General features: G+C 44.9%; 1 protein-coding gene across 1 annotated transcript in view; it reads left to right on the forward strand.

The window, feature by feature from the left end:
* ONECUT2 (one cut homeobox 2) overlaps positions 1-25,968 on the forward strand; it is a 96,800-nt gene extending 70,832 nt beyond the window's left edge. Inside the window, exon 2 of the mRNA XM_053294889.1 lies at positions 23,632-25,968. Within this exon, the coding sequence (XP_053150864.1) occupies positions 23,632-23,918 (287 nt within the window). The 3' untranslated portion in view covers positions 23,919-25,968. The remainder of the gene's footprint in view (positions 1-23,631) is intronic.
* Positions 25,969-27,688: the final 1,720 nt, after the last annotated feature.

A 27,688-nucleotide genomic window follows, 5' to 3' on the forward strand; every position in this document is an offset into this window, starting at 1 on the left:
TCATTACACATCTGATCACTTCTCCATAATGCATCCAAGGGGACATTATGATGCCTTGCCCAGAGTTAAAGAATAGATTGTACAATTAGTGGAACGCTGTCACCCTGATCGTTACAAACAGATATGCGATTGCATCTTATTGTACAGCTGAAAAATCTGGTATCACGCCTTTCAATCAACAGAGGTTTGCCACTGACTTTATTTATTATATTAAACACCCCATCATTCAGCCTCCATTGGCTCTAAAAATAGCTTGCAATTTTTTAAAAAACACCAAAAAGTACAAAGTACTGTCAGAGGATCCCAGATGTTGGGTCCCCAGATGTTGTTGGATTGGGATGATGGGAGTTGTAGTCCAAAACATCTGGGGACCCAGCTTTGAGAATCCCTGAATTAAGCATATACTGAGGTTTTGTGGCACACTCTTCTGGCCCCTAGCAGTTGATCTCATGGTTGAGGTTCCAGGTTCTCCCCTCCAGAGGAAAGAGGCAGAAGGACCTCCAGATGGACTTGGGTGGCTGATGGAAATAATGCTAGCCCACAGAAGCATACTTCCCATTGATCTCCAAAAACTTCGGATCCCTGGCAGTTATGGTTGTCATCCAGGTTCCAGGTTTATTTGATTCACATATCCATGCACACCACTCGACCCACATTGCATGCATATATGCATGTTTGCATGCATAAATGCACACATGACTATTGCCTCAAACATTACGAAGCTGTTCACACAATTGAAAACTGGGTAGTGTTGGGAGCTGTGTGCATTCCCAATTTTTTATTGTGTGGGAGCACACTAGGTAGGAGGAGGGAGAAGCGATTGTGTGAGAGACAGGAGGTGGGTAGGACACTTCTGTCCTACCCAGCTTTCATACCCAGCATTTGACCAAGGTAGGAGGAAAAGATGTCCTAGCCAACTCCTGTCTCCCACACAATCACTTCTCCCTCCTCTTGCCTAGTTGTCCTACCCAGTTTTCGGTTGTCCTACCCAGGCTGTTCACACAGCTTGTCTTACCCAGTTTTCTGTTGTGTGAACAGCCTCACTAGTTGACATACTGAGGAAAATTACTCAGTGCAGTCTCATTGAAATTAAAAGGACAAATTAAGAATTTCTTAGCTTGCCCTTTTTGTTGCATTGAGACTGCTCTGAGTAATTTTCCTCAGTATGGTACATCAACCTATGTTTTCCAAACGAGGCCACTCACAAATGCAGCAGGTGCCTGGCATTCTAGTGTAGTTACAAGGATGGTCTGAAGGCACATGATGCCGCCACCTTCCGGAAGCGAAGCAGGTCTAGAACTGGTCATTGCCTGGACGTGTGATCACATGGGAATCTCATATACAGTTCCCTGAGCTCCATTTTGGAAGGAAGGTGGAATATAATACGTGTAGTAAAATTAATCATAAGTCAGTAAACCAGCTTTTGATGAACATCAGCTGAGTTTGTGAACAGACTGTTTGAAAATGTATTGGGCATGAAGTGATGTCTCATCTGATGCCGTATCTGATGTCCCATGCAGATCATCTTCACTTGACATTGCAGTCATCACATGATGTATATAGGCTTGTGCGAAGCAGCCCCTGATAACTGATAACACCAGAGTGGCGGACAGACTTGATTGAAGAGCATGACAGATGAGGGGATATGAATGTTCTGTATGTGGTGTTATATTTGTGATGGCTCAGTCTGTTTACACATGCAAGTCGTCACTTCAGTTTGCAGTCCTCAGGTGGTGAACATGCAAGTCTGAACCACCTCTTTGTGAAGGCATGACTGAAACATGCAAAGAGCCCCAGACACGTCAGTGGGAACTAAGAATAAATCTAAGAATAAAACCCAGATCTGGTCGGCAAAGACCTTAGAGCCAAACTTCAAGTTAAAGCAGGGTGTAATAATCAGGGAATCAGCTACATAGCGTGGTTGCAGTTTTACTATGAAATACAAAATGAGGCCCTTATTTCCCTCCTCAAAATCTACTCCTTTCCATGGAAGCCTGAAGTTAGTAGCTTTCATATAAATAGAGAGTCAGCAGCTGACTGGCTGGTAAAGATCGTATGGAATGTTCACAAACATGGCAGATTCTCAGGAAACAAAGCTCTAAGAATGTTTGCAGTTCAGTTGCTGAGTGTGAGGGAAGGGAAAGTTGTCAGTTTGGCTAGGATTAAAGCCTCACATATTATTACTATTATTATTATTATTATTTTACATTTTTTATCCCACTCTTCCTCCAAGGAGCCCAGAGTGGTGTACTACATACTTAAATTACATATGGCCTGGTATTGTTCACTATATGCCTGAAGGTTTCCATAACCTTACCTCTTTGCTAAATGAGCAAAGAGCCACCTTTTAAAGTGGTGATTATCTTATATTTAACAGGGGGAGAGCAACAGGCCCTATCCAACTCCAGCACAGCATCCCCCAAGTGGCTGTTGCTGGTATCTGCCTTGTGGGTTTGGTTTGGTTTTTTTTTTTTTTTGGTGTGGTTTAAAAAAAAAGATTCTGAGCTCTTTGGGGACAGGGGGACATCTTATTTATGTATTACTTATGTTTCTATGTAAACCACTTTGAGAACTTTGGTTGAAGAGCGAAATACAAATATTCATAGTAGAAGTAGTAACTGAGTTTCTTCTCCATTTTTAAACCCCTTCTCCTTTTCTCACTTGCCCAGCCTCTCTTCATTTTGTGAGCCTATGGGCAAGGCATGTCTTTTCAATCCCTGTATGGTATATGGTCACTCACTGGCAACTACTTTTATCAGGCACCTTACATCATCTTGGATTGGATCCAAAGGTGCCCTTCCACTCATTGAAGAAATCTTCTGCTCACAAAAGGGCCATTGTACAACAGCATTGTGTGAGAAAAGTGAAACTAAATCAGAGGAAGTTGTTTTGTTGCTGAAGGAGCTTGTTCAGCTCCTTGCAGAAGCGGAAGCATGAGGACAGCTATAGAACCAACTTACTATAGCACTTCACAAAATCTTAAACATTTGCACAACAGTATTCGTGGCCATCTTCCTTCTGCTCACAGTTCTTGCAATCCAGCTCAGTAACATTTTGCTGAACTTTCCAGGACTTGACGGAATGGGGCTTTTGGACCACTCATAAAGCCCGTTCTCATGATAGGTGAGAAAGAGCTCAAGGGAGAGTGGGGAGGAGGGCTGCTTGCACTTACCCCGCAGACAGCCAAGCAGGTCATCCTCAGTAGGGGTGTGCACGGAACTGGCTGGCCCAGTTTGGTTCGAGTCTGAACTGGACCTGAACTGGACCAGGCCAGTTCAATCCGACACCCGCGCCCCCCCCCCCCGGGTTTGGTTCGGGGGGGGGGGTTGTGAACATTTTTAATTTAATTTTATTTTTAAAAAATTACTTACCCCCTCCGAGGGAGTTGGAGGTGATGGGGTGAGCCCATTGAGGTTCCCCGTCCCCCTGCTGGCTCCCTTGATGCCCATACCAGCCGGCCGGCCAGTTCTTCGGTCCATTCGGGCCTTCCCCCTCCGGCACAGTGGTCATTTTGGAGGTCGGCACACCTGCGCAATTGGCCTCTAGTCCTCAGCACACCTCCCGCACGCCCACATGGGCAGCCCTGCTTGGAACTGCATCGAGCAGAGTGGAGGGGTCAGGGGCCAGACCTCCAGGCATCCCACAATGCAACGTGCAGCACGCACGTTGCACTGGGGACTCTCCCATCTCTGTGTCTCCTCAGGCTGAATTCAGCCCGTGGAGACACACTATGCCCTTAGCCTCAGCTAACAGCCGGGTTAGTTAAGAGGGTTAGGCAGGCGGGGAGCGAAGGGATCCTCAAGGACCTTGCCACTTCTCAGCACCAGCTGCCCCAGACAGGGTTAGGCTGTTCGTGAGAACAGTCTCAAAGTTTACAACAGGGCAGGCTCCAGGTTCGAGTAGGCCCATGGCAAGGTGACCTCTGGCAGACCCTTTCCATGGTATTTAAGAAAGTGGTACCCCCACCTTCGCCATGAACCCTGCCACCTACTGAGAGGAGAGGTCCGGTTGCAGTCAGGAGAGGTCCAGTTGCAGTTATCACTGGCTCGTTTGGTGGTGACTCGTAACCGGGCCTCCTCCATAGCTGCCCTGGGACTTCTGAACGCATTCCCTGTCAAAATAAGAGTCTCACCATCTCTGGCTGCCTTCAAGAAAGCACTTAAGACACACCTGTTTGTGGTGTTTGGGGTTAATCCATTCTTTGATCCAGGCCAGCTTTTGAATGGTGCTTCAGTTTCTTTTCTTCCAGTCCTGGAGTAGAGGCGGGGCTAACAAACAGCCAGCAGCAAGAGCCCTGAGGCAGGCTGCACTTGCCTCTCTGTACATAATATCTATTTTATTAAACCGCTCATATTCCCAATTTGACTCCACCGTCTTGCCTTGCATACCACAACTCTCTCCTCTGGATTCTACGCTGTGTCTTCAGGCTTTCAGTCAAACCATTTTATACTGCTTTAATTTTTTTTTTAACTGGGTTTTTAAACTGATTTTTTAAAAAAATTATTTTATGTAAACCACCTGGAGATGATTTATATCAGATGGTTTATAAATCCAGTCAATCAATCAGTAAATACATACATAACTGGTGGGTCAGCAGAGATAAGAATGTTGTTTCTGCTGGTCCACCAATAATGACCGAAGCCTATGTCTGCCCACACAGGCAAGGGAATGGAGCCCACCCATCCGATGGCCACCACTGGCTGAGTGGATTCAGTTCCCCTCAGGGGGCCATGGTCAGCAGTAGCCCCCGAAGGTGCTGGGTCCTCACTGAAGGCTGCCTTGTGCTGATGCTGCCCTTGTTTGCAGTCTGCTCATCCCAGCTTATCTGGCTGTTCTTACACACTACAGCAGCTACTACTACTATGGTAAAATGTGTTGTCAAGTTGATTTCTACTCCTGGCGCCCACAGAGCCCTGTGGTTTTCTTTTGGTAGAATACAGGAGGGGTTTAACATTGCCTCCTCCCACGCAGTATGAGATGATGCTTTTCAGCATCTTCTTGTATCGCTGCTGCCCAATGTAGTACCAGTGGGGATTCAAACCAGCAACCTTCTGCTTGTTAGTCAAGCATTTCCCTGCTGGGCCACTTAAGGTGACCTACTACTACTGTATACTGCTTTTCAACAAAGTTCTCAAAGCAGTTTACATAGATGCGCACTTATCCTTCTCTCAGTTTTTAAAAGTTAAAATATTTTAAGAAAGAGCACAAATTACCCCTAAAATATGAGCAGCAAATAACATACCAGTCAATATGGTGTCTTTTCAGAAGACACCAGTACTAGAGGTCTGCAGTCAAAGAACCGAATGGTTAGTTCAAATCAATATCTGAAATTGAGATTCCATGTCTCCGTCCTTGCCTCTGCTGTCCTTCACCTCTGCTGTTTTCCCTCAAGCCTCTCTCTCTTTCACCGACTTCTCCATTAGGCTCTCAACTCATTGCCAGCTTTGTACTCTTCCTTGATCCACTAGGCTTCCGGGCTCCTGTTTCCACCTGCCCCACAAAGCTGTGAGGTCATACTTTTGAGTAGGAAGGTGATCAGTGGACGGAAGGTGGGGAATGGGTGCAGGTTGGAGAGCTACCCATTGGAGGCAGAAGGAGGCAACAGGTATGGAAGGGCAGATCTGCTCTAAGAGCAAATGAGGACAAATGAGGAGAGTGTGTTTGCTTGTCAGCAACTTTCCCCTCTTCTAAGGCCTTAGGCAACCAAGTAGGAATCCGCCCAGGAGTGTGTGAAGTGCACCACCCACCATCTCACACAGAGCAGGATTAGTTGTCTCCTGCTAACTGTGCAAAGAGGCACCTTTTAAAAGTGGTGATTCTCTTTATTTAGCAGGGGGAGAGCAACTGGCCCTATCCATCCCCAGCACAGCATCCCTCCAGTAGCTGTTGCTGGTTATCTTATGTTTATTTTTTATTTTTAGATTATGAGCCCTTTGGGGGACAGGGAGCCATTTTATTTTATTTTATTTTATTTTATTTTATTTTATTTTATTTTATTTTATTTCTCTATGTAAACTGCTTTGGGAACTTTTATGGAAAAGCAGTATATACATATTTGTAAGAGTAGTAGAGAGACTAATCACAGAATTCAAAACTCTGTTTAGAAAAACAACAACCACCTCTCCCCCGCCCCCCCCCGCCCCGCCCCGCCACCATCAAATTATGAAGGATTATGAAGCATGCCAACTTTCTACATATATGGAGATCTCAGATTTCATAAATTGCTCCATCAGTTTGCAGAATGTGGATATTCTTGTTACAAGTTTGGCAGACTTTTAATGCAGGATTCTGTCATGATGCCGCTGACTCTGAAGCCCTGTTCAGACATTATGCTGTACATGCATGCAAGTGTCTGTACACACATACCCATGTCTGTGTGAATGACGGTACATGCATTCATTTTAATAGTGAATTTGGGTACAGAACCTATCAAATGCAGGTATAGATAGGAAGCAATACTGCTGGACATGGCTTCAACATAACATGTAAATAACATATGGACTTGTAAATAAGATGTACCAGATCGGTACATACATACAGAGACTTCACGCAACAGAGATTATACCTGTGTTAAACATCAGTGTACAGAGAGCATACTGTATATGTGTTGAACATAACATGTGAATTGGGCTACGCTCTCCGTATCATCATTTATATTTTCAGCCAGCTGCTTGTCTTCTACTTACCAGGCCTTTGTTGTTAAATGTCTAGTAAGGAATAAACATGTTCTTGTTTGACATGCCTTTTCCTCTTTATAAAAAAAAAAATCATCTCTCGAGACTTTTGCTTCTGAGAAATAACCTGACACAGTGGCAGTTTTCTTTCCCGGTCATGAATGCTAATAACTTTGTGAAGTGTCTCATCCGGGCTTCCAATCAGATAATTTCAGTCGTATTTCCAGATTTCTTCAGCACCAGCGCTGTCATTTCCCTATTTACGCCCAGACACAACCTCAAACAGAAAATCTACACAGAGCTCTCCTTATCATCACCCTGGTGATATATATAATAATCAACTAAATAACTGAAAATTGTCTGCCTTTTCATGGTACTTCAAAATCTATGTTTCCTTGCCTGTTAAAAAGAGTGGCTGGCATAATACACAATACCCTGCTCGGCAAAGAGGACAATTAATGCCTGCCACCATAAGACCAGCCATTCCTACATTCTACATATCCTTAGGAAACTATCGCAATAGTATTTAGATTGCATGTGAGGAGGCAGTTTGGATGTGTCATTCTCCCCGGCATGATTAGGAGAGGGGGACTGGTATGTCAGGAGGGGGAGCAGGATATGCTCACACATCTCCTAATTGCATGTGGGCATAGGGGCATAGGACATAGGGACATAGGAAACTGCCATATACTGAGTCAGACCATTGGTCCATCTAGCTCAGTATTGTCTTCACAGACTAGCAGCAGTTTCTCCAAGCAGGCACAGAGCCAGCCGAGCGGCAGCCTGTGTCCAGCCCCGCTTGGCGGCCCCTTCCGAAATGCCCGTGCGCATGACGTCACGCGCATGGGGCATGGCTTGGGCTCCATAGGAGCCCAGAGCGAACTCCCCCCTCCCATGCCCGGGCCGCCGAGAGCCCGGGCAAACTTTCTGCCAAGTATTTCAGGCAGCTCCGACTGCCTAATAGAATGTTTTTCCCTTCCTCTCCCTCTTTGGAGGGAGAAAGAGGGGAAAACGTCCTATTAGGCAGCCGACCCTGCCTGAAATGATGCTCTGAGAGCTCGTTCGGGCTCTCGGCAGCCCAGGCCATGCCCCCTTGTCAGGCGACTTTTTCGTGTGCAAGACAAAGGGTGGGGCTATCTCGGCAGCTTCTCGCCAGTGGTGGCTTGGGTTCTTTGAACACTTTCGCCCAATGGTGGCTCCGCCCCTGTCTCCAAGGTTGTAGGGAGGAATCTCTCTCAGCCCTATCATGGATAAGCAAGGGAGGGAACTCGGAACCGTCTGCTCTTCCCAGAGCAGCTCCATCCCCTGCAGTGAATATCTTACAGTGCTCACACTTCTAGTCTCCCATTCATATGCAACCAGGGCGGACCCTGGTTAGCTAAGGGGATAAGTCATGCTTGCTACCACAAGACCAGCACTCATCTCCAGGAGAGGAGGCTGACTCAGATACATCACCCAAGCCAACCTATGGTTTCCCCCAAAGAATCCTGGGAATTGTAGTTTGGTGCAATGTTAAGAATTCCATTAGAGATTCTTACCCTCTCCCTGTCCCCACAAAACTACAGTTCCCATGGTTCTTGGAGAAGGGACAGAGGAAGGGAATGCAGGAGAGAAATGGAGAGCATGGGAAACGTTAAGCACTGTGGCGAACCGGGAGATGGTTTCCGACTCTGGATCTCCCCCAGGTTCATTTTAAAACCCTCCATTAGAGCTGCCACCAGTCTCCTATGAGACCAAACTAATGTTAAAACCTTTCCTGTTCTATCTCGAACCAGGGTGAACTCAAAATATGGCCAAAAAGCACCCTCCTCCAAATTAATTAATTAATTATTAATGCTTCACCTTCCACATTAGACTTAGGAGGCCAGCACAGGGTTGGGAACCTCAGAACATGACGTTGCACCTTGAGTGATAGCCATTTGCCAGATTCTGCCACATATCGAAGCATAAAGGTGGGCTCTAAATATATTAAATATATAAACAACCACATGTTTGCAGGTCGGTGTACCAACCTGCTGCTTGAAATGCCGATATTTACTAGCAGGTATGTACACTTGAGGGACGTGTGCCAACAGGCTGGTGCCTTCCTTTTGTGGGGGGGGGGGAATGTGCCCACAGGTAAGTAGCCAGTCAGCTGTGCCAAAGGCCAGAGCAGATCCATTTATGCAATAAGCTCCCCAGCTTGCTCTAACCACAGAGACACAGATCCACTTTGCAAGCAACTGCATGGTGAATGCCTTAAATCTAACCGCATGAAGAGGAGACTGCTTCCCACAGGGAGCCAGCAATGCATACCAGCTCGGCAGAAATTAACACCTATCTCCAGCACACATGGGAGCACAGGTCAGGTGGAAAATGCAAATGGTTTTTAAAAATCATATTGGCCATCATTTGTTGTGTGCAAAAGGTGCCAAAGGCTGTGTGTATTTTGTGATTCAATGCTGGTGCACCGTAAGTGCAAGATTTGGAAAGGAAAAAGAATTCATCATCCTGAGAGTCTCACTTTCATTTTTCAAACTTCTTCCCCAAGTTTCTAGCTCCTATGGCTGTTAAGACAGGCTTGACATGATTTGGCCAATACCTGTTGAAATCTCAGTATCTCCACAATGCAAACTTATACTGGCTTACATACCACACAGCCCAATGTCCTTCTAAGCGAGATGCCTGAAAGCAGCAGCATGCTACTGAGAAGCACTCCACTTGAAGATTTAGAAAGGAACGGACTTCAGAAACAAAAGTGTGGCCTTAGAAACTGTAGATCTCAGTCCTGGGTTCAAGACTTGTATCCAGCTTGTTTCCTTCCCTGTGTTCAAGGCTGACTCCAGGTTGGGGGGGGGGGCTTAAATAGTTAGGCGCATCCAGATAGGTCACTGCCTCTTTTTAAAATGAGAATGCTGGTGTTCTCCTTCCTCCTCAGGCTTTTGTGTCCCTCAGACCCTTCTGGGCTTACTCTGCAAATGCCCAGGTGTACTCTTATCTTTAGCAGGACAGTATAGCTTTGGAAGCTGTCTTCACAGTGAAATAGGTCCCACAGCTAAGTACTCCACTGATGCATGCAAACATGCAACACTTCTGGGACTCCTAAGCACAGCGTCATCGCTGTGGCAACAAAGCACCCATGATACCCAATAGAAGCTTCATCCCTGGAGCGATGACTCTGTCCTTAGGATCCAAAAAGGTGCAGCGGGCATGAGCATAGTGTCCATTGGACAAGCAGGGGAAAATGTGTCTGAGCCCAGAGGGTCAGGGGGCCCCCAAGCAGACCGCCCTGCTGCCCCTCCTGCCCCTCCGCCACTTATCTTGGCATCTGGGGGGTGGGGGGGTGAGCCAAGCAGGGCAGGCCACACCCCGTGGCAGTGGGCACTGTGGCTGTCGGGTCTCTCCAGCCGGCCTGCACGCCTCTCCAGCCAAACAGCGTGCCTGCGCAGTTCGACTATGGACATTGTATGCCAGTGACGTCACGGGCATGCAGTGCCTATAGTTGAACTGTGCAGGCTGGCTGGAGAGGCCCAACAGCCACAGCGCCCGCCGCCACGGGGGCCAAGATAAGAAGTGGCAGCGGGGCAGGGGCCGTGGTGTTGTCATCATCGGCGGGGGCCAACGGGAGGTAGGAGCAGTGGCCAGGAGATATTGGTTGCCCCGCCCCTTGCATCTGATGTCAGACACAGGGGGTGGAGCATGGGGGCGTGCGTGTGATGTTGGGGGTCCTGCCAAGATTTTTTCCCCTGGCCCCTGGGGATCTTGCTATGCCCCTGGCTGCGGGTTTGCAAGCAGTGGCAGAGTGCTTCTCAGTAGGATGCTGTAGCATTTGAGCTCCTCACTTAGAAGTGTGGTAGACTGCACAGTATGCAAGCCACTGATTTATTATTATTATTATCATTATTATTATTAATTCGATTTCTATACTGCCCTTCCAAAAATGGCTCAGGGTGGTTTACACAGAGAAATAACAAACAAATTTAACACTGATTTCCTTCCATTCCTCCCCACCATTTCCCCCTTAGTAACTTGAGAGTTAAAATAAACCAGGGGGAGGGGTTATGGGGATAAAATGGCAAGTGGAAATGGGTTAATCATCTCCTCCCACCCACCAATGTGATTACACGCACAAAGTGATAATTCTGCAACTAAATGGTCATATGCATTTTCCCCTACCCCAGGCATCAAATGCAGAAGCATAGTAAAATTCTCATCACCACTTGGTTGGAGGATCAGATTATAAAGTGGTTACTCACACACTAGTAAATTATCATTTACTATTCTCACTTTAAATTATCACTTGGGAAATAGTCACTCGCATTTATTGGTACCTGCAAGTTCAGCTCCCTGTCCCAAAACTAGCTCTCAAGATTAATTGTTCAAATTCCAAACACTATTACAAACAGGTATTCATCGTATTTTTGAAGCCATGAGGTCTGATTGCAAATATGGCAATTCATAGATGGATGGTTGAGAGCTGAGCAGTGAGTGGTAAGGGTGTGCACGAACCGAGGTTTGAGCACTGGTTTGGTGCCGAACCGGTTTGGATGAGGTCAGGAAGCAGGAAAGGGGAGCAGGCTTGGGAGCTTTAAGAAAAAGGAGAGTAGGTCCTTACCTGCTCTTGACCACCGCCTGCAGCTTCCTGCTGGGGTGGCGCTCATCTCAAATACCCATGCATGGTGCCAGCACACACGTAGCATACATGCATGCACAGACACCATGTGCATACTGGCACTATATGCAGGTACTTGGGACAAGCACCACCACAGCAAGAAGCTGCATGGGGCGACAGAGAGCAGGTAAGGACCTGGTCTCCCCTCACCTCCCCGCAATGCCGAATCACTGCTCAAACCTCAGTCCGTGCACACCCTTAGTGAGTGGAGGGGAATAGGCCATTCTATAAAATACATTGTCAAGACAGATATTTGTTTCCCTCCTTCCTATGACGTAAAAGATCTCACCATGGAGAATGCTTTCCATTTTTCCCTTTTAGTGAGATGCACATCTGAGGCAGAGGGGAGTGGGCCTTTACAATTTCTTTTCCAGAGCAAACTTAACAGTTCGAGGAAAGTATTTACCGAATTGCATTGAGAAGCACGCAGTCTCTGCATTATTTATCATTAGCTACTGATAAGTATGAGATGCAGGATGCCTTAGGCCATGAATTAGTGATGTTATAAAATAACCCTCCCAAAAAACCTTTTAGGAACTACAGTGAATAGGTAAGAGCTCCTGATCATATTCCATACCTTTCTCTTGGCTTATCATAGAACCCGGATTGGAGACAAGCATCATAAATAAGTAACCTAAGTGAAGCAATAAGAATGGGAGGGGGAAATCTCGGATGACCCTATGAAACTGACAGTAGTTCCACAGGCACCTGGTGTCAGAGGGTGAGAAATTTACTGGAACCCAAAGAGGGCCTTTCCCAGCTCCTACCTAGACAAGCTACCAGCAACCACAATGGAAAGTGAAAAGAGCAGCGCTGCCACTTAGTGTTTGTCTCCAAATTCTTACAAACATCATTGAATTCCCAGTTGCCCATCACAGATACTGCCTGTGATACAGGGGCGTAGCGGCTATTGGGCAAGGTGGGACAATTGCCCCTGGCCCCAAAAGTCTGGGCAGACCCCAAGACTCCCCCTTGCCTCCCTGGTTGGGAACGTGAGGCACATCCCTCTCTTCTCCAGCCAGTGTTTCAATGAAACTCTGGCTGGGGAGAGATGGGCTCTCCCACCAGGCATTGGCCCTTCCCCAGTGTCTGACATCAGACGCAAGGGGGGCTGTCACAGCCCTGGCAGGGTTTCATTTGGCCCTGTCAGCAGTTGGTGGAATCACTGAAAGGCTGGAGCTCCCTTTCGGTGATTCCACCAACCACTGACAGGGCCAATGGAACTCTGCCGGGTCTGTGACTGGTCCTGCCCCCTTGTGTTTGACATCAGATGCAGGGGATATGGTGAAGGAACACTGGCCGGACTTTGTATCTTGACAAGTTCCCTACACCCCTGCTGTGATATAACACAACCCACGTGTTATGTTCTTCAGACAGCTAAGGGCTTCGTAGTGCATGAGACAGCCCAATGAAATACAACCAGCAGGAGACAAATCCAGCTGATTTTCATATAGGCCAACGCTGCACTGGTGCAGACACTTTGCACTAATGCAGGGATGTTGCACTTAGTTATGCTAAGTCGGGAGCTTGTGTTGCGGACCAGAGTTGCGCTAGTGCAACATGGTGCGCTTGCTCAAACTGTGGCATGCATGCCTGTTGCTGTGACGCCTCTTTCTCAGTCCATATACATTTCAGGGAGTGATGCAAAGCTAGTAAGGGCTGTGCCTGATTGAAGTAAGGACGTTGCTTCCTGTGCTGGTGCATTCTAGGGTTCAAAGATGGAGAAAACGTGGCATTTTGAAATGCCACCTCAGTGGCTGTCAGAAGGCCGCTGCTTTCATTGCAAAATGCCAGAGCTTTGCTTAAAGTAAGCCTGCCCCCCCCCCTTACATAGGAAGCTGCCTTATACCAAGTCAGACATTGGTCCATGTAGCTCAGTGCTGCCTACACAGACTGGCAGCGGCTTCTCCAGGATTGCAGGCAGGAGTCTCTTTCACCTCTATCTTGGAGATGCCAGGGAAAGAACGTGGGATCTTCTGCCTGCAAGCATGCAGATGCTCTTCCCAGAGCAGCCCCATCCCCTAAGGGGAATATCTTCCAGTGCTCACACATGGAGTCTCCCATTCAAATGCTAACCAGGGTAGATCCTGCTTAGCAAAGGGGATAATTCATGCTTGCTACCACAAGACCAGCTCTCCTCCAGTCGGTTCAATGCCATGACAATATGATGCAGCATCACATTGAATCTACTACTGATATCAGAAGAATTTTTCTCTGGAATAGTTTCTGGAGAAAAATGCTCCAATAGGGCTTGCATCACCTTGGTACCAATCATCTGTTCAACGCGATGCACAGCCCTAAAAGCAACCTGTTATCCTTGTTGTGCAAGCACAATATTTGCACAAGCGAACCAAGAGCACAAGAGACTGAATGACGTTGAGCATCCGCTCAGCTATGTGACCTTCTTGTGTGGGTGCATCTTTATTCTTTGCACTAGTGCAAAACCATACATATGCATGCTTATACTTTTCAGAGGTCCGATATTGTTCTATTCTACAATCCTTGTCTTCTTGGTTCCATGTAATATTCTAATTTTCTGGGATTGTGGATTTGGGGTTTTCATGAGCTGTACGCCATGATCATCACAATTATAACAAATTAAGGCTTGACTTATCTCGCTTTGCATGTAATGCGTCTGTCTCATATATCAGTTTCACCTTTTAATTTGCATTACTGAAATTAATGGATTTTTTCACGATATTCTAATTTTCCAAGTTTCACCTGTACTTTTCAGAGGTCCGATATTGTTCTATTCTACAATCCTTGTCTTCTTGGTTCCATGTAATATTCTAATTTTCTGGGATTGTGGATTTGGGGTTTTCATGAGCTGTATGCCATGATCATCACAATTATAACAAATTAAGGCTTGACTTATCTCGCTTTGCATGTAATGCGTCTGTCTCATATATCAGTTTCACCTTTTAATTTGCATTACTGAAATTAATGGACTTTTGCACGATATTCTAATTTTCCGAGTTTCACCTGTAGAGGGGTTTAGATAAATTCATGGAGGACACGTCTATTAATGACTACTAGTCTGAGGGCTATAAGCCACCTCCAGCCCAGAGGCAGGATGCCTCTGAATACCAGTTGCAGGGGAGCAGTAGCAGGAGAGAGGGCATGCCTCACCTCTTGCTTCTGGCCTTCCCAGAGGCATCTGTTAACTGGACAAAGAGGCACCTTTTACCATGGTGATTCTCTTTATTTAGCAGGGGGAGAGTAACTGGCCCTCTCCACCCCCAGCACAACACTTCCAGTGACTGTTGCTGGTGTCAATCTTATGTTTCTTTTTAGATTGTGAGCCCTTTGGGGACAGGGTTCCATTTTATTTGTTTGTTATTTCTCTGTGTAAAGTGCCCTGAGCCATTTTTGGAAGGGCAGTATAGAAATCGAATAAATCATCATCATCATCATCTGGTAAGCCACTATGTGAAACAGGATGCTGGACTAGATGGGCCTTGGGCCTGATCCAGCAGGGCTGTTCTTGTGGTATGTTAAGAGGGCATGCCCCTGTGTGACTTTGATGTTTGACAGGCTGACAAGCTAGGGATGGGACATGGCTAGCCACTGCTTTGTTGGATCAGAGACACGGGAAAGGGCAAGTGCTCGGAGAGGCAACCAGCGAGAGGTGCAGCAGGCATGATCCCGGGTGGGACTGTGCTGCCATCACTATGATTATGGTTCCAGAAAGTGAATGAGAAACTGCGGTTAAGGGGCTATCCGCATTCAGATGTAATGCTGCCACCGAAAAACCTCAGGTTATGGCAGAAAAACTCGCTACAAAATGAAGGTTCAAATTGGAGTTTGGCAAGCCTCCAGCCTCACAGGTGAGATGCCTCTGAGTGCCAGCTCCAGGGGAGTAACAGCAGGAGGGAGGGCATGCCCTCGACTCCTGCCTGTAGGCTTCCTGCAGCATCTGGTGGGCCACTGTGTGAAACAGGATGGTGGACTAGATGGGCCTTCTTGGGCCTGATCCAGCAGGGCTGTTCTTATGTTCTTAAGGCAAACCTCAGGTTGCTTTTCGCACGAAACCATGCTTGCATACATTCAGATGTAATGGAGTTCCAACCTCTGCCCCTTTTGTGGTTTTGCGATACATGCGAATTCGGCCTTAGAAGTTGGAAGTGAAGTTCAGTTAGAGTGGGGATTTGTTTGGGTAGGGACAGTCTCAAAGAGGTTGTTCTGAGGCTCACATATCTGCCAACATGTCCCTATTTATAGGGACATGTTGGCAGTTATTGACTCAAAGGATGACAGTCTAGAAAATAAAATAAAGGGTTGGGTTATTAGGAAAGTCTGTAATAAAAACTGGGTTGTGATATACCGTTCTGGGAAGATTCAGAGGTGAAGAGCCTTATATATTGTGTGTAAAGTGCTGCGAGAAGTTCAGATCATTAACTTTGTAACCAAGAAAGATTTCTGCACTACTAAGCAGTAGTGAAACACACACACTTCAGAAAACGTCTTTAAATAAATACAGGCAAACCTCGCTGTTCATGGACCCCACATCCACAGTTCCTCATATCCGCAGTCAGGTAATTGACACCCAATTTCGGCATACACGGGTTGGGGGGGGGGAGGGTTAATTTCACATATCCGCGGGTTCAGGGTGGCTGGAAATGACCTCCGAGATCATTCCCAACCACCATTTTGTGAAGAGGAGCCATTTTGTGGCTCATTTGGCTAAAAAAATATTCCTGTGGAAAATCACGAGAAAATGGCAATTTGGGGTGTTTGGGGGAGCATTGCAAGAGAGCTGAAGACCCCAAAAGCATGGTAGGGCACTTTGCATTATTTCCGTCCATTTTCACAATTTCATCCACAATTTTGAAGCCTCCGGGAACCCAACGTCCCCACTATCCTATTGACTTAATGCCCCATTACCCACAATTCAATTATATGTGGTTGTAGAGGAAAATGGAACCCCCACAGATAATGGGGTTCTCCTGAATTCTTCTTGCTTTGTTTTAAAGTACATCTGAGTGAGTGGTTTCTGTATGAAACCCTCCTCACATCTGCAAAGCCATGTTATCAGGATAAAGATAGTTACAGAGGCTTCATTGTATAACTGGACGATAAGTACACTTATACAAGGCCAAGTAACATCTAAGGTGAAAAACAACTTAGAATAAACTTGACACACATCCCTGGCCAAATGCCACAAGGCCCAAACTACATGTTATGGAGAAAAGTGTGTGCTCCAACCCACATCTACCTAGTAAAATGCAGCTAGAAAATAGGAAAGAGTGTAGTGTGACATTGTCACGTTAGCATTTCACTGCCTCCAACAAGCGGCAACGAATGTAAAGGAGCACTGGAAGTGTTTAATGTGATGGTGTGTGTCACACACGCATCTCCTTATAATGGGTTGCTCGCTTACTCAAGTTTACAACACTGTTTACGGGTAAAACAAAGAATATAAAAGAGTTGTCCTGCTTTGCATCACAGCTGCTTTGAATGCTAACAGATTCCCAGAAGGTCCCAGAATACAGCCAGGGTATTTGAACAGTGAGAGGGAGTCCAAAGTCTAGTGAACTGGGTGGTGTCACAGAATCCGCCCCCCCAAATGTCAACCATAGCAGGAGGAACCAAAATAACTTCCTTTGAGGGTAAATAGTAGCTTTGCGGACTGGTTTTCAGTGGAGGAATCCCCCTCTCATGCTGTGGTTCTGGATCTTCCCCTGCAGATAATGATAAATACAGTGATGTTTTGTTAAATTAATTAAATGCATTGGAGATCTAATCCCAGACATGGGATTTCATTTGACCCAATGTTTAAAGTCAACTCCAGTTGAAGATTTAGAAAGGAACGGACTTCAGAGACAAAAGTGTGGCCTTAGAAACTGTAGATCTCAGTCCTGGGTTCAAGACTTGTATCCAGCTTGTTTCCTTCCCTGTGTTCAAGGCTGACTCCAGGTTGGCGGGGGGGGGGCTTAAATAGTTAGGAGCATCCAGATAGGTCACTGCCTCTTTTTAAAATGAGAATGCTGGTGTTCTCCTTCCTCCTCAGGCTTTTGTGTCCCTCAGACCCTTCTGGGCTTACTCTGCAAATGCCCAGGTGGACTCTTATCTTTAGCAGGACAGTATAGCTTTGGAAGCTGTCTTCACAGTGAAAATAGGTTCCACAGCTAAGTTTATATGGGGATAATTTAATATCAGCCTATTCACAAGAATGTTGCAACAATTTCTGAGATAATGTATGTGAAGTACTTGAACACTTTATACAAGCTTAGTCACCTTAAGTGGTGCAGCGGGGAAATGCTTGACTAACAAACAGAAGGTTGTCAGTTCAAATCCCTGCTGGTATGTTTCCCAGACTATGGGAAACACCTATATCAGGCAGCAGCGATATAGGAAGATGCTGAAAGGCATCATCTCATACTGTGCGGGAGGAGGCAATGGTAAACCCTTCCTGTATTCTACCAAAAGAAAACCACAGGGCTCTGTGGGCGCCAGGAGTTGAAATCGACTTGACAGCACACTTTACCTTTAGTCAAAGTAGGAGGAGGGTCTGGAAACCAAGTCATAGGAGGAACAGTTGAAGGAGATGCCAGTATCTGAAGGGCTGTTACACAGAAGGAGGAGCGGACAGGTTCTCTGTTGCTCCTGAGGGATGGCAGACTAGAATCATCAGGTTGTAATTACAAGGAAGCTGCTTAATTCATTGATTGATTAGATTTCCATCCCACTTTATCCCATAGGCTCAGAGTGGCTTGCAGCATTTTTTAAAGATTAATAATCCTGCCCCCAAGGGGTTCACAATATTTTAAAAAGGGGAGACGAGATCTCAGAGGGAAGGGTCCAGAAGGCAGCTGGTTCTCCTCAGACCAATGGAGGGCCCTCTCTGCTTTGCCTAGCCCTCTGCTACAGCCTGATTTAGGCTAGAAATTCTCCCATCTAGGAAAAAGGAAATCGCCAAACTGTAATATCTGTTTGACAGTGGAACCGTCTGCCTCATGCAGTGGCGGCCTCTCCTTCACTAGAGCTTTCCAAAGAGAGGCTGGATGCCCATCTGTCAGGGATGATGTTGCCGTTTCCTGCATGGAGCAGAGGGCTGGGCTAGAAAACTTCAAAGGTACCTCCCTGCTCTAAAATCCTATGCTGCTGCTGCTGCTGCTGCTGCTAGAAAACTGCCCACCAGACTGCAGGAAAATGTTGAAAATGTGGCCAAAAAGATGGGCAGCAGCTGAGTGGATGAACAATCAGCAGTTGCCGTTCACCTCTGCATGAATTCACTCTTGACCCTTTGGTTTCCAAGCATAGCCATCTTTTCTATGCCTCTTGAATGTTTTTACCGTTCACCAAGTGAAAGGCAAATAGGTTTCACATGAGAGTGGGGACTGGTGAAATGGCTGCACAAGGGCACTGTTGGCTCCCTAAAGAAGTGATATCCCTCAATGCGGTTCCTTGAGGGGAAGGAGCATTTTACATTGAGCCCCCCACAGAGTTTATTAGTAGTGAATAACATTCTTAGGCTAATTATAAATGTGCATCTCATTACATGTTCCAGGGTGGCAAATTATGAGATCTGCATGATACATATAGGAAATGTACTGATGTACTCTTGTGAAGAACTATCTGCGTACACCTATGTACAATGGACCCATTCAGATAGACATTATCCTGCTGCCCCATTTACATGCGTTTTTGCATCACATGTAGAAGGATGATTCAGGTGGTCACCCCTCACATGCGATTAAAGGACATGCTGAGAATGTGTTGGCAGGCCCTTGAATGACATTGAGGTGGCCACTTTTGTGATGGGTCTCAGGCCTTATTGTGTGTAAAAGAAGCTCAGGCTAGTGTTCATCTGAACAGGCCCAGTGTCTGAATAGGGATTTATTTGTTTGTTAAATTTATACACCGCCCCAAACTTTCATCTCTGGGCGGTCAACAATAGCATAAAACCAGTTAAAAACATATACAACAAACTTAAAAACAATTTAACATTTTAAAAATAAACCAGAGATTAAAACCCCAGTTTTTTTTTAGGAAGCTGAGAAAGCTTGGGTGAAAAGATGGGTTTTAAGGTGTTTTTTGTAAATTGCCAGAGATGAGGAGGATCGTATCCCAGCAGGGAGTGCATTCCACAATCTCGGGGCAGCAACCGAGAAGGCCCGTCTCTGTGTAGCCACCAAATGAGTTGGCGGTAACTGGAGACGGACCTCCTCAGATGACCTCAGTGGGCGGTGGGGCTCGTAATGAAGAAGACACTCTCTTAGATACTCAGGGCCTAAGCCATTTAGGGCTTCAAATCTTACAAATTTTTGTAAGTTATAACTTCAAATCCCCACTCAGCCATGATACTAGCTGGGTGACTCTGAGCTAGTCACTTCTCTCTCAGCCTAACCTACTTCACAGGGTTGTTGTGAGGAAAAACTCAAGTATGTAGTACACCGCTCTGGGCTCCTTGGAGGAAGAGCGGGATATAAATGTAATAAATAAATAAATAAATAAAATAACTAGCACTTTGTATTTTGTCTGGAAACCTATTGGCAGCCAGTGTAGCTCCATCAGTAAAGAAGTAACATGGTCTCTCCGAGATGACCCAGAGACCAACCTGGCTGCCGCATTCTGAACCAGTTACAACAGTTTCGACATAAAACAGACTTGTAACATTTTCAGCACTGGCATTCATTGCTTTTCATCCAGGGAATCTCGGATCTGTAATGTGTGTTTGGCGAGGCCTTTGCATGCTCTGGAAGAGGAGGAGAGAGGGAGAATTATGTTGGCTCAGCTTTGTCTCCAACCATGTGCATTAACTTAGCAGATTAATGTTGCATTTGCCCAGCATAGTATACTGAGCAGAGAAGGAAATATAGCACCGGAGAGTTCACGGGAGTAGATATAAAATATTAGGTCAAGATTGTCTGACCCACTATGCTAAAAGAGTTATCTACTCTGAATTCCTTTCATAGTGTTCTCCATTTGTATTCATTCACTTCAAGGATATGCTATGCATTGTCTAAATGGTGGGCCAGGGGTCACATTAGACCTTCACCTAAATGCGTTTAAAAGAGGCACGCTTCTAACAGAAAGCACCTTTTCTTTCGGAGGGGAGGGGGAACCAGTGATGAGGCCCAATCCTGACTGGGCGGGGGAGATTCGCATTTTCCATATGCAGATGCCTTCACAAATTTTCTTTAGATCTAGAGCCAGCCCAAAAGTAGAGCCAGACAATGGATACTTGACAACATTACTAGACTTAGTGATGAGCACTGTGGAGGGGAATGGTAAATAGGCTCCTCTTCATCCCTTTTATAAGTAACATATTTGGAACAGACACAGGGTTGCCTGGGACAAATAAAGATTTCATTAAATAACTCTGTCTCTGCATATCCTAGTCCAGGAGCCGTGGTTAGATTTCTAGGCACCATGGCTCCCTGGTACCTGGGATTTGTCAAGCCCTGCTCTTGCACGGTCTTCCTGCTGAAACCCCCTCCCCATTAAAAAGTATCCCTTGAAGTGATTTTTTTGTTGCAGCCACAGGGGGTGCAGTGTTCAGCAAGAAAAGGTGCAAAAGGAAAGAGTTAATCTCCCCACTTACTGCACTCCACAATCGGGATCACCACCCTTCTTTTTATTTATTTATTTTGCATTTATATACCAGAAATCACCCCCCAAAAACCTTAAAAAGAACCACACATTTGCATCTTTACATGGGTCTTGGTCGCAGTTCTTTCTTCTCTCTTCCCCTCAGAGCAAGATGGTCTGTGGCCACTCTATGGTGACGGTTGAGGGAGGGAGGGCCCACCACCACTGCTAGAATATGGGAGCTGGATGGTGGCATCTCCCCAACCTGTCTGTCTCTCTTCTTCTATTTCCAAAAGCAGAGGAGCTTCCAGTTATAAAATGCATTTAGATGAAGGTCTAGTCAGTGTTTACACCTGTATATGCTTAATTTTCTCTCTTGTCTCTCAGTCCCATGGCCCTTGATGGCTGGAACTGAAATTTCTCCCAAGTGAACTTCTCCAAGAAAGTTCAGAGAATTTTCTCAGATGGTTTCTCCACACCACAGTGTGACCTGCCTCCACTGAAAAGTGTTGTGTTCGGTGCAGTGAGAAAACACTGACTGACATACTGTGCAGTGTTACACATGTGATGGAATGGAATGTTTGCACAGCTGTGCAAGTGAAGAAATTGTGCAGATGGTTTCTAGATGAATGTTCTAGAACCCAGGGGTTTACAGCCCTGGGTCCTCAGATATTGTTGGACTACAATTCCCATCGTCCCCCACAATGGGGAGTGATGGGAGTTATAGTCCAGGACATCTGGGAACCCTTGCTATAACCAATTAAGAAAAAGCAGCGCATAATAGAGCCAGTTCTATTTCTAATCAATATTATGAACTTCAGCCGTTGAAGTGCTGTTGCCTTCCCAGCACACCATTTGCACAACAGTGCAGCAAATTCTGTTTGAACAATTTTTGCACTAGTGCAATAGCACTCTTGCGCAACTGTTGAGACATTATGTTCCACTGCATGCGTAATGTTGCACAGAATCTCATTCATTGTCTGAGGTGTTTCATTTGTGCTCACTCCTTCACACTTGTGAAAGAGACATTTCCGTCATCAAGTGACAAAGATGTATGAGTGAACAGACCACTGATCCACACAAATATGATTACTGTGACTGTTAAAACTGCTTCAACAGCTAGGTGCTATACACTAATTATATTAGAAGAAACAGACCATGCTTGCAGACTTATAATCTAAAAGAAGCATTTTACTATGGGGAAAAAAACAGCACTCCACTTAATGATCTTCATTGTCAGGCCCGGGGGGCAGTGGTAGCTCCCATCAACCCTAATTTTATATGTTGTTGTTGTTGTCGTTGTCGTCATCATCATCATCAGTTGAGTAAACCAAAATAGATGCTGTTATAACACTTGAAAATATTGTGGTTTAATTGTGTTAGAGATTATAACCCATCCCAAGGTGGAACATAATTCATTCAAAGGTGTTCTTTGCATAGTTCGCTGAACACATAGATTTCTCATTTTTTTAATGCATTTATGAGGGTCCACTTTGGTCTTCTTTAATTCATGACTGCATTTTGCACATTTGTCCTTGCAAAGGACACAGTCGCATGGTAGATTACTCTTGTTCATTCACCTGTCCAAATGGTCCACCATGTGCTATGCCTGTGGAGTATTTTAGCATTCGTGCTTCCCTTCGTATCCATTGATTTCCATAATGTGTCAGTATTGTATTCAGTTAGAGCCAACCTCTGCATATTATTGTAGGGTGAGGCAGCTGACCCAGGAACTGCCACTGATGCAAATAGTAGTAGCTTGCACCACAAAACAGGGCAAATGTCCATCTTCTCCAGGGTTCTATAGATACGTTGAGCATGCTCTGTTGAGCAAATGGGACAAGTCTATCTGGGAATGCTGCCTATCAGTTGTAATTCTACAAGTGCAAAACTATGTGCAGCGAGAGAGCAGCCTAACAGAACCTCCCAACTAACTGCATCGGTGCACCAGAAAAGCACCATTTTTAATGAACTCCTCTTTCCCAGGAAGCCCTCTTCTTTTCCCAGGAGGAGGGCATCTGGGTTGGCAATGCCTCCCCCTGAGGTGCCAAGATTTAAAGCCTATGGTTGGGCAGCCTACACAAAACCTCTCCTTCCTTTCGCTGCGGGCTGAGCCCATGATCTGAGACCAGGCTAGGGACCACAGGTCTGCTCTTCACTTCCTAGGCTTTTTAGTCGCGGTGGAGGATCATGTGTGCATTCTAGTGCAATCCTTCTCTCTTTCTCTGCCCCTCGATGAGAGTGAGGGGGTCTTCTGATAAAGAAGCCAGAATGCTCCATGGTTGAGGAGAGGGAGAGCGTAAAGAGTGAGAAGAGAAGGCAGCAGAACAAAACGATATGATCAAAAAGGTTTGTTTTTAAGCGGAACAAAATGAAAGAGAAAAGAAGCCCTCAGGGACATGTTTCCAGGTGCCATAGAGGGCTTCCTGGGAAAAGGGAGGTCATCAAAAATCGCCATTTCCCTGGTTCAGTTAGTTGGGAAGTTCTGTTAGGCTGCTCTCTTGCTGCACCAGTGCATCCTTACTCTGAATGTCATCCACTGTTTTTACTGTGCACTGCACACTATGTATATGAATCATTCCCATTCAGAGGAGATGGGTCTGAGTATGTTGGATATTGACATCTCACAGAATTTGCACAATAAAGTTTAACAGTTTACATCTACTCTACAGCTTCATCAATGTTTTCATATATCACCTGCTAAGATGATCGGTACTTATGCATACATTGATTCTTTTCTCCTTCTCTTTCTCTCTCTTTCTCTTTCCTAAGCATGCAAGCGCAAAGAACAAGAACCAAACAAAGACAGGAACAACTCCCAGAAGAAATCTCGTCTGGTTTTCACTGATCTCCAACGCAGAACACTTTTTGCCATCTTCAAAGAGAACAAACGTCCATCCAAAGAAATGCAGATCACCATCTCTCAACAGCTGGGCTTGGAACTTACCACTGTCAGTAACTTCTTCATGAATGCTAGGAGGCGGAGTCTCGAGAAATGGCAGGATGATCTGAGCACCGGGGGAGCCTCCTCAACCTCCAGCACTTGTACCAAAGCATGATCGAAGAACAGAATCTAAATTGGGCACAACTCAACTAATATCTATGAAAAGGATTCTTAATGGGGCCCTTCACTGGTGATCTGAAAGCACAATTCTCTTAGACAGTAATACTAATTTACAAAATAGGGCATTTAATTTCTTTTAAATGGCTATTTGTTTTTTAAAAGTGCAAGCCAAAAATACATTAAAGGCAGGCTAAGCATGTCTGAAACACAAATAGGTCATTCATGAGCCACATTAGTCTGGGGCCAACATGACAAGAGTAAATGAAAGCTCAGAATATCCATTTGCTTTGACGGGAAAGGGATTGGCCAACAAAATGGCACCCAGCTTAGCAGATTGCTTACCTAAAGAAAGCCAACCATGTCTGACCTAATTTGTTTTCTGAATGTTTAGATTCTCTACACTACACTATACCAAAGCTCACAAACATTGCAACACACAAGTACTGAGCACAAACTTTAACTACTCCTAAGAACATTGGGTTTTTATTTTAGAAACTCAGGCATTGTTACATTAGGTATTTTCAGAATGATCCGACTTAACGCTTCTGGCTTTTATGAAACAAAGTATTGTCTATGAAATACAGTCTTGGATCAGTAAGATTTGGTTCCCTTGGACCCAAACTATCAAGCACAAAGACAATAGATGTAGAAAACAGGACCAGCTCTGGACTCTTTGCCTGTTCTTACAAAAGGTGCTCGGAGTTAGGGAGGTGTTAGTGAACACATTGGTTTCAAGCACACTTTTGCAGGTCTTCACAATTTCTATTTGTACATAGTGCAGACACACACTCAGGAAGCCAGTTTAGATGCTACCACACTTAGAGCAAATGCAACGCTTCAAAAGCTCTAGCTTTTTAATAAAAAATCAAAACAAACCATGAATGCATCCTTACTAGTTACAAGGCATCTAATTTCATCACGTCATTGTTATCCAAGGACATTCATGGTACACCTTTAGTTGCCACTTCAGTTCTGTATTGAAGTTAGTTGGTATTTTTAGGCAAGAAAGCAAATGCCTTCATGATGTCACTGACCACTGGAGCGCTGACTTAAATATAGTCTCCAAACCTGTTCCATGGATAAAATCATCTCCACCTTCCACTTCATGTAAGAATGCAGCACACCAAAGATGCAGGATACTGCAAGCCAAAGATCATCATAACTTGCCATTTTCTAACATCGTCACTTTTCACGTCGTCGTCATCACCATCCTCCTCCTTGTAGTCATATTCTGAATATATTAGAAATAGAAGTCAACAGTTGTCAAGGTACATTTGTCTTTCAGTTCACCTTACCAGTGAGCCAAAAGCGTCAACATTCTTGAGTTAAATAGCAGAGCTAATTGTAACCACGCTAGGGTGCAATGTTCATCTAATGGTACACATATACCATCTTCCTCATCGGAATTGCTCTGGTCACACAATGTGCATATTTACCAGTGAATAGCCCCCTTCCTTGGAACACCACTTGAGTGTTCAAAAGCAAGCCAAACGCTGTAACGATCCTTTAAAGACACTTGAGACTCTTTTATGTACTACTTAATCGAAACCAAAGAAACTTTTTCTGCACCTACTTCTTCTGCAACAAACTGTTCCATTTAGGGAAAAAGAAATAAAGAAATGAATAATAATTAAAAAAAAACAAGGAAGCACGTCAGGAAACAAACCAATGAGAACACACTGTGTTTTGACAGACATCTTGGGACATTTTTAGGAAGCAGAGTTCAAAGAAAGGGTTGACAAGAAAGGAAAAGAATGGAAAAGCCAACGGGATTGCTGCTTCATTTGACAACTCAGTAATCTTAAAGTTGAAGATTGTCTTTAATTTGTGCCTATGCAGTTTTTTCAAAAGAACAAGGAACAGAGCAACCGAGACCTCAACAGCTACAATACCAAAGATGAGGATTTCTCACGACTTTTAGTTCAGTTCATTATCTCCCCTTGCACAGCTAATATGCTTATAGCACCATTGATCTGTGTAAAGGTAAATTGATTCTGTTTCTTTTGAGCAACAAACAAACAAACAAAAGGGATGATTTTAAGTTATTTTCTTTTTTTCCAGTTTCTGCTCCCTCGTGGAATCTTCTAAAGGATTCCATGGGCTCCAAGTATAAGATGTTGGGATACTAAGCTAATCGGTCCTCTCTGACTAGACCTCGTGTGTGTGACAAAAAAATGACTCCCCACACAGTTAAATGCTAATTTTGGTTCAGTGGGGTTGCGTCTATTTTGTGTTTTTAAATCATTCTCATGCAGACAGGGGTAAGAGGAAAGGTTTTGTAAGTGCCAATGAAATGGCATTGTTGGTTGATCCTGGTATCATCTCATGCTGCTCGAAAGGAGCCTGAATAATATAATCCAATGAAGAATTTAATTCTCCATCCGATTTTCAGGCAGCTCGTTATTTAGTGAGATTCATATGTCATTGAGATGTGGCCAACCCAAGTCCAGACTTTCCCACTGGATCAGTGTTTCCCAAACTAGGAAATCATGTCCCCTTTCTAAATTCATTAGATCCTCTGACCACCTCCGCTGCAACAAGCCCAACACCCCTGGTACTGCTACATCCCACTGCCTAGCTCTCACAAACACAGACCACCACTTCTTGCCTTTAGCTCCTACACCCACCCACCCCCCACTCTCTAGAATACTTCCTCCCTGACCTGGACTATAGCAGTCGGGAATATGAGACTCTACTCTCTTTTATCAGTACCAGTGGGGCCATAACTGGGAAACTCCAAACCTTGACAACTCATTGACCTCTTACTGATAAGTAATCACACACCATTACCTTGAGGGCTCACCTCCCAGGTTGGGAAACACTGCATTCAGTCACTTGTTTCGGATCCTTTTGTAATGGGAAGCCATCAATGGAACTCTGTCTTCATTCAGAATGCACATCTTTTAATTCTGTCCGCAGAGCTAAAAATGAAACTTGTGACAACGTCTATGCAAAATGCACCTCCAGTCACCACCTACAGGGTAAACTGCCCAAGGCTTTTTCAGCCCCTCTGATGAGCACTGATTTTCATGTGGGAATCAATGTCCTCAGTTTGATGGGTAGCTGAAGAAGCTGGCATGCAGATATAATCCAGATCTAAAGCATCAATGGGACTATTGCTATTGAAAATATGTATTTCAGTAGCAAGCCTCCCACTGATTTTACTAGTTCCAGACTACACTCTCAGTTTGGATCCTAAGGTTATGATTTTTCCTTTATAGAATGCTAAAATAAAACTTTAATAAGAAAACAAAGAAAATGTTCTATTGGGGAAAAAAACCTGAAAATGGAATTTCATTGCTAATAAAGCAAACAAGGTTCTTCCATGAAAAAGTAAAGTTTAAGCAAGAACTTTCTTACCAAACAAAACTCAAAACAAAAGCCCCTGAAATTCAGAGAGGCTTTGGTCTGAGAAGTGGATTTTGCTGTTTATCATATGAAGGTGTCATTGACAAAGTTTTGGGCCAAATATCTAAAATTTCTTATTTTAATGATTTGGTCTTTAGAATTACCATGACAGCAAATAAAAATTGGGATCAAGATCTTCTCATTGCGGCAATTACATTAGCACTGCACAAGTTTTGCAGTAGGAAGACATTCTTGTGTACATGAACAGGATAAGAGTGTTAGTGTCAGATCTGGGTCTCTGCGGGGCTTTGGATCTGGTCAGTCTCTACATATATATTTTGTATCTTGACTCATTTTCTACCCTAGCAAGTTGGTTTGTATAGTTCATTTATGCAATGCTGTTTGCAGGGGTGTAGC

The sequence above is a fragment of the Hemicordylus capensis genome, chromosome 2 (genome assembly GCF_027244095.1).
Source record: "Hemicordylus capensis ecotype Gifberg chromosome 2, rHemCap1.1.pri, whole genome shotgun sequence".
Lineage (NCBI taxonomy): Eukaryota > Metazoa > Chordata > Lepidosauria > Squamata > Cordylidae > Hemicordylus > Hemicordylus capensis.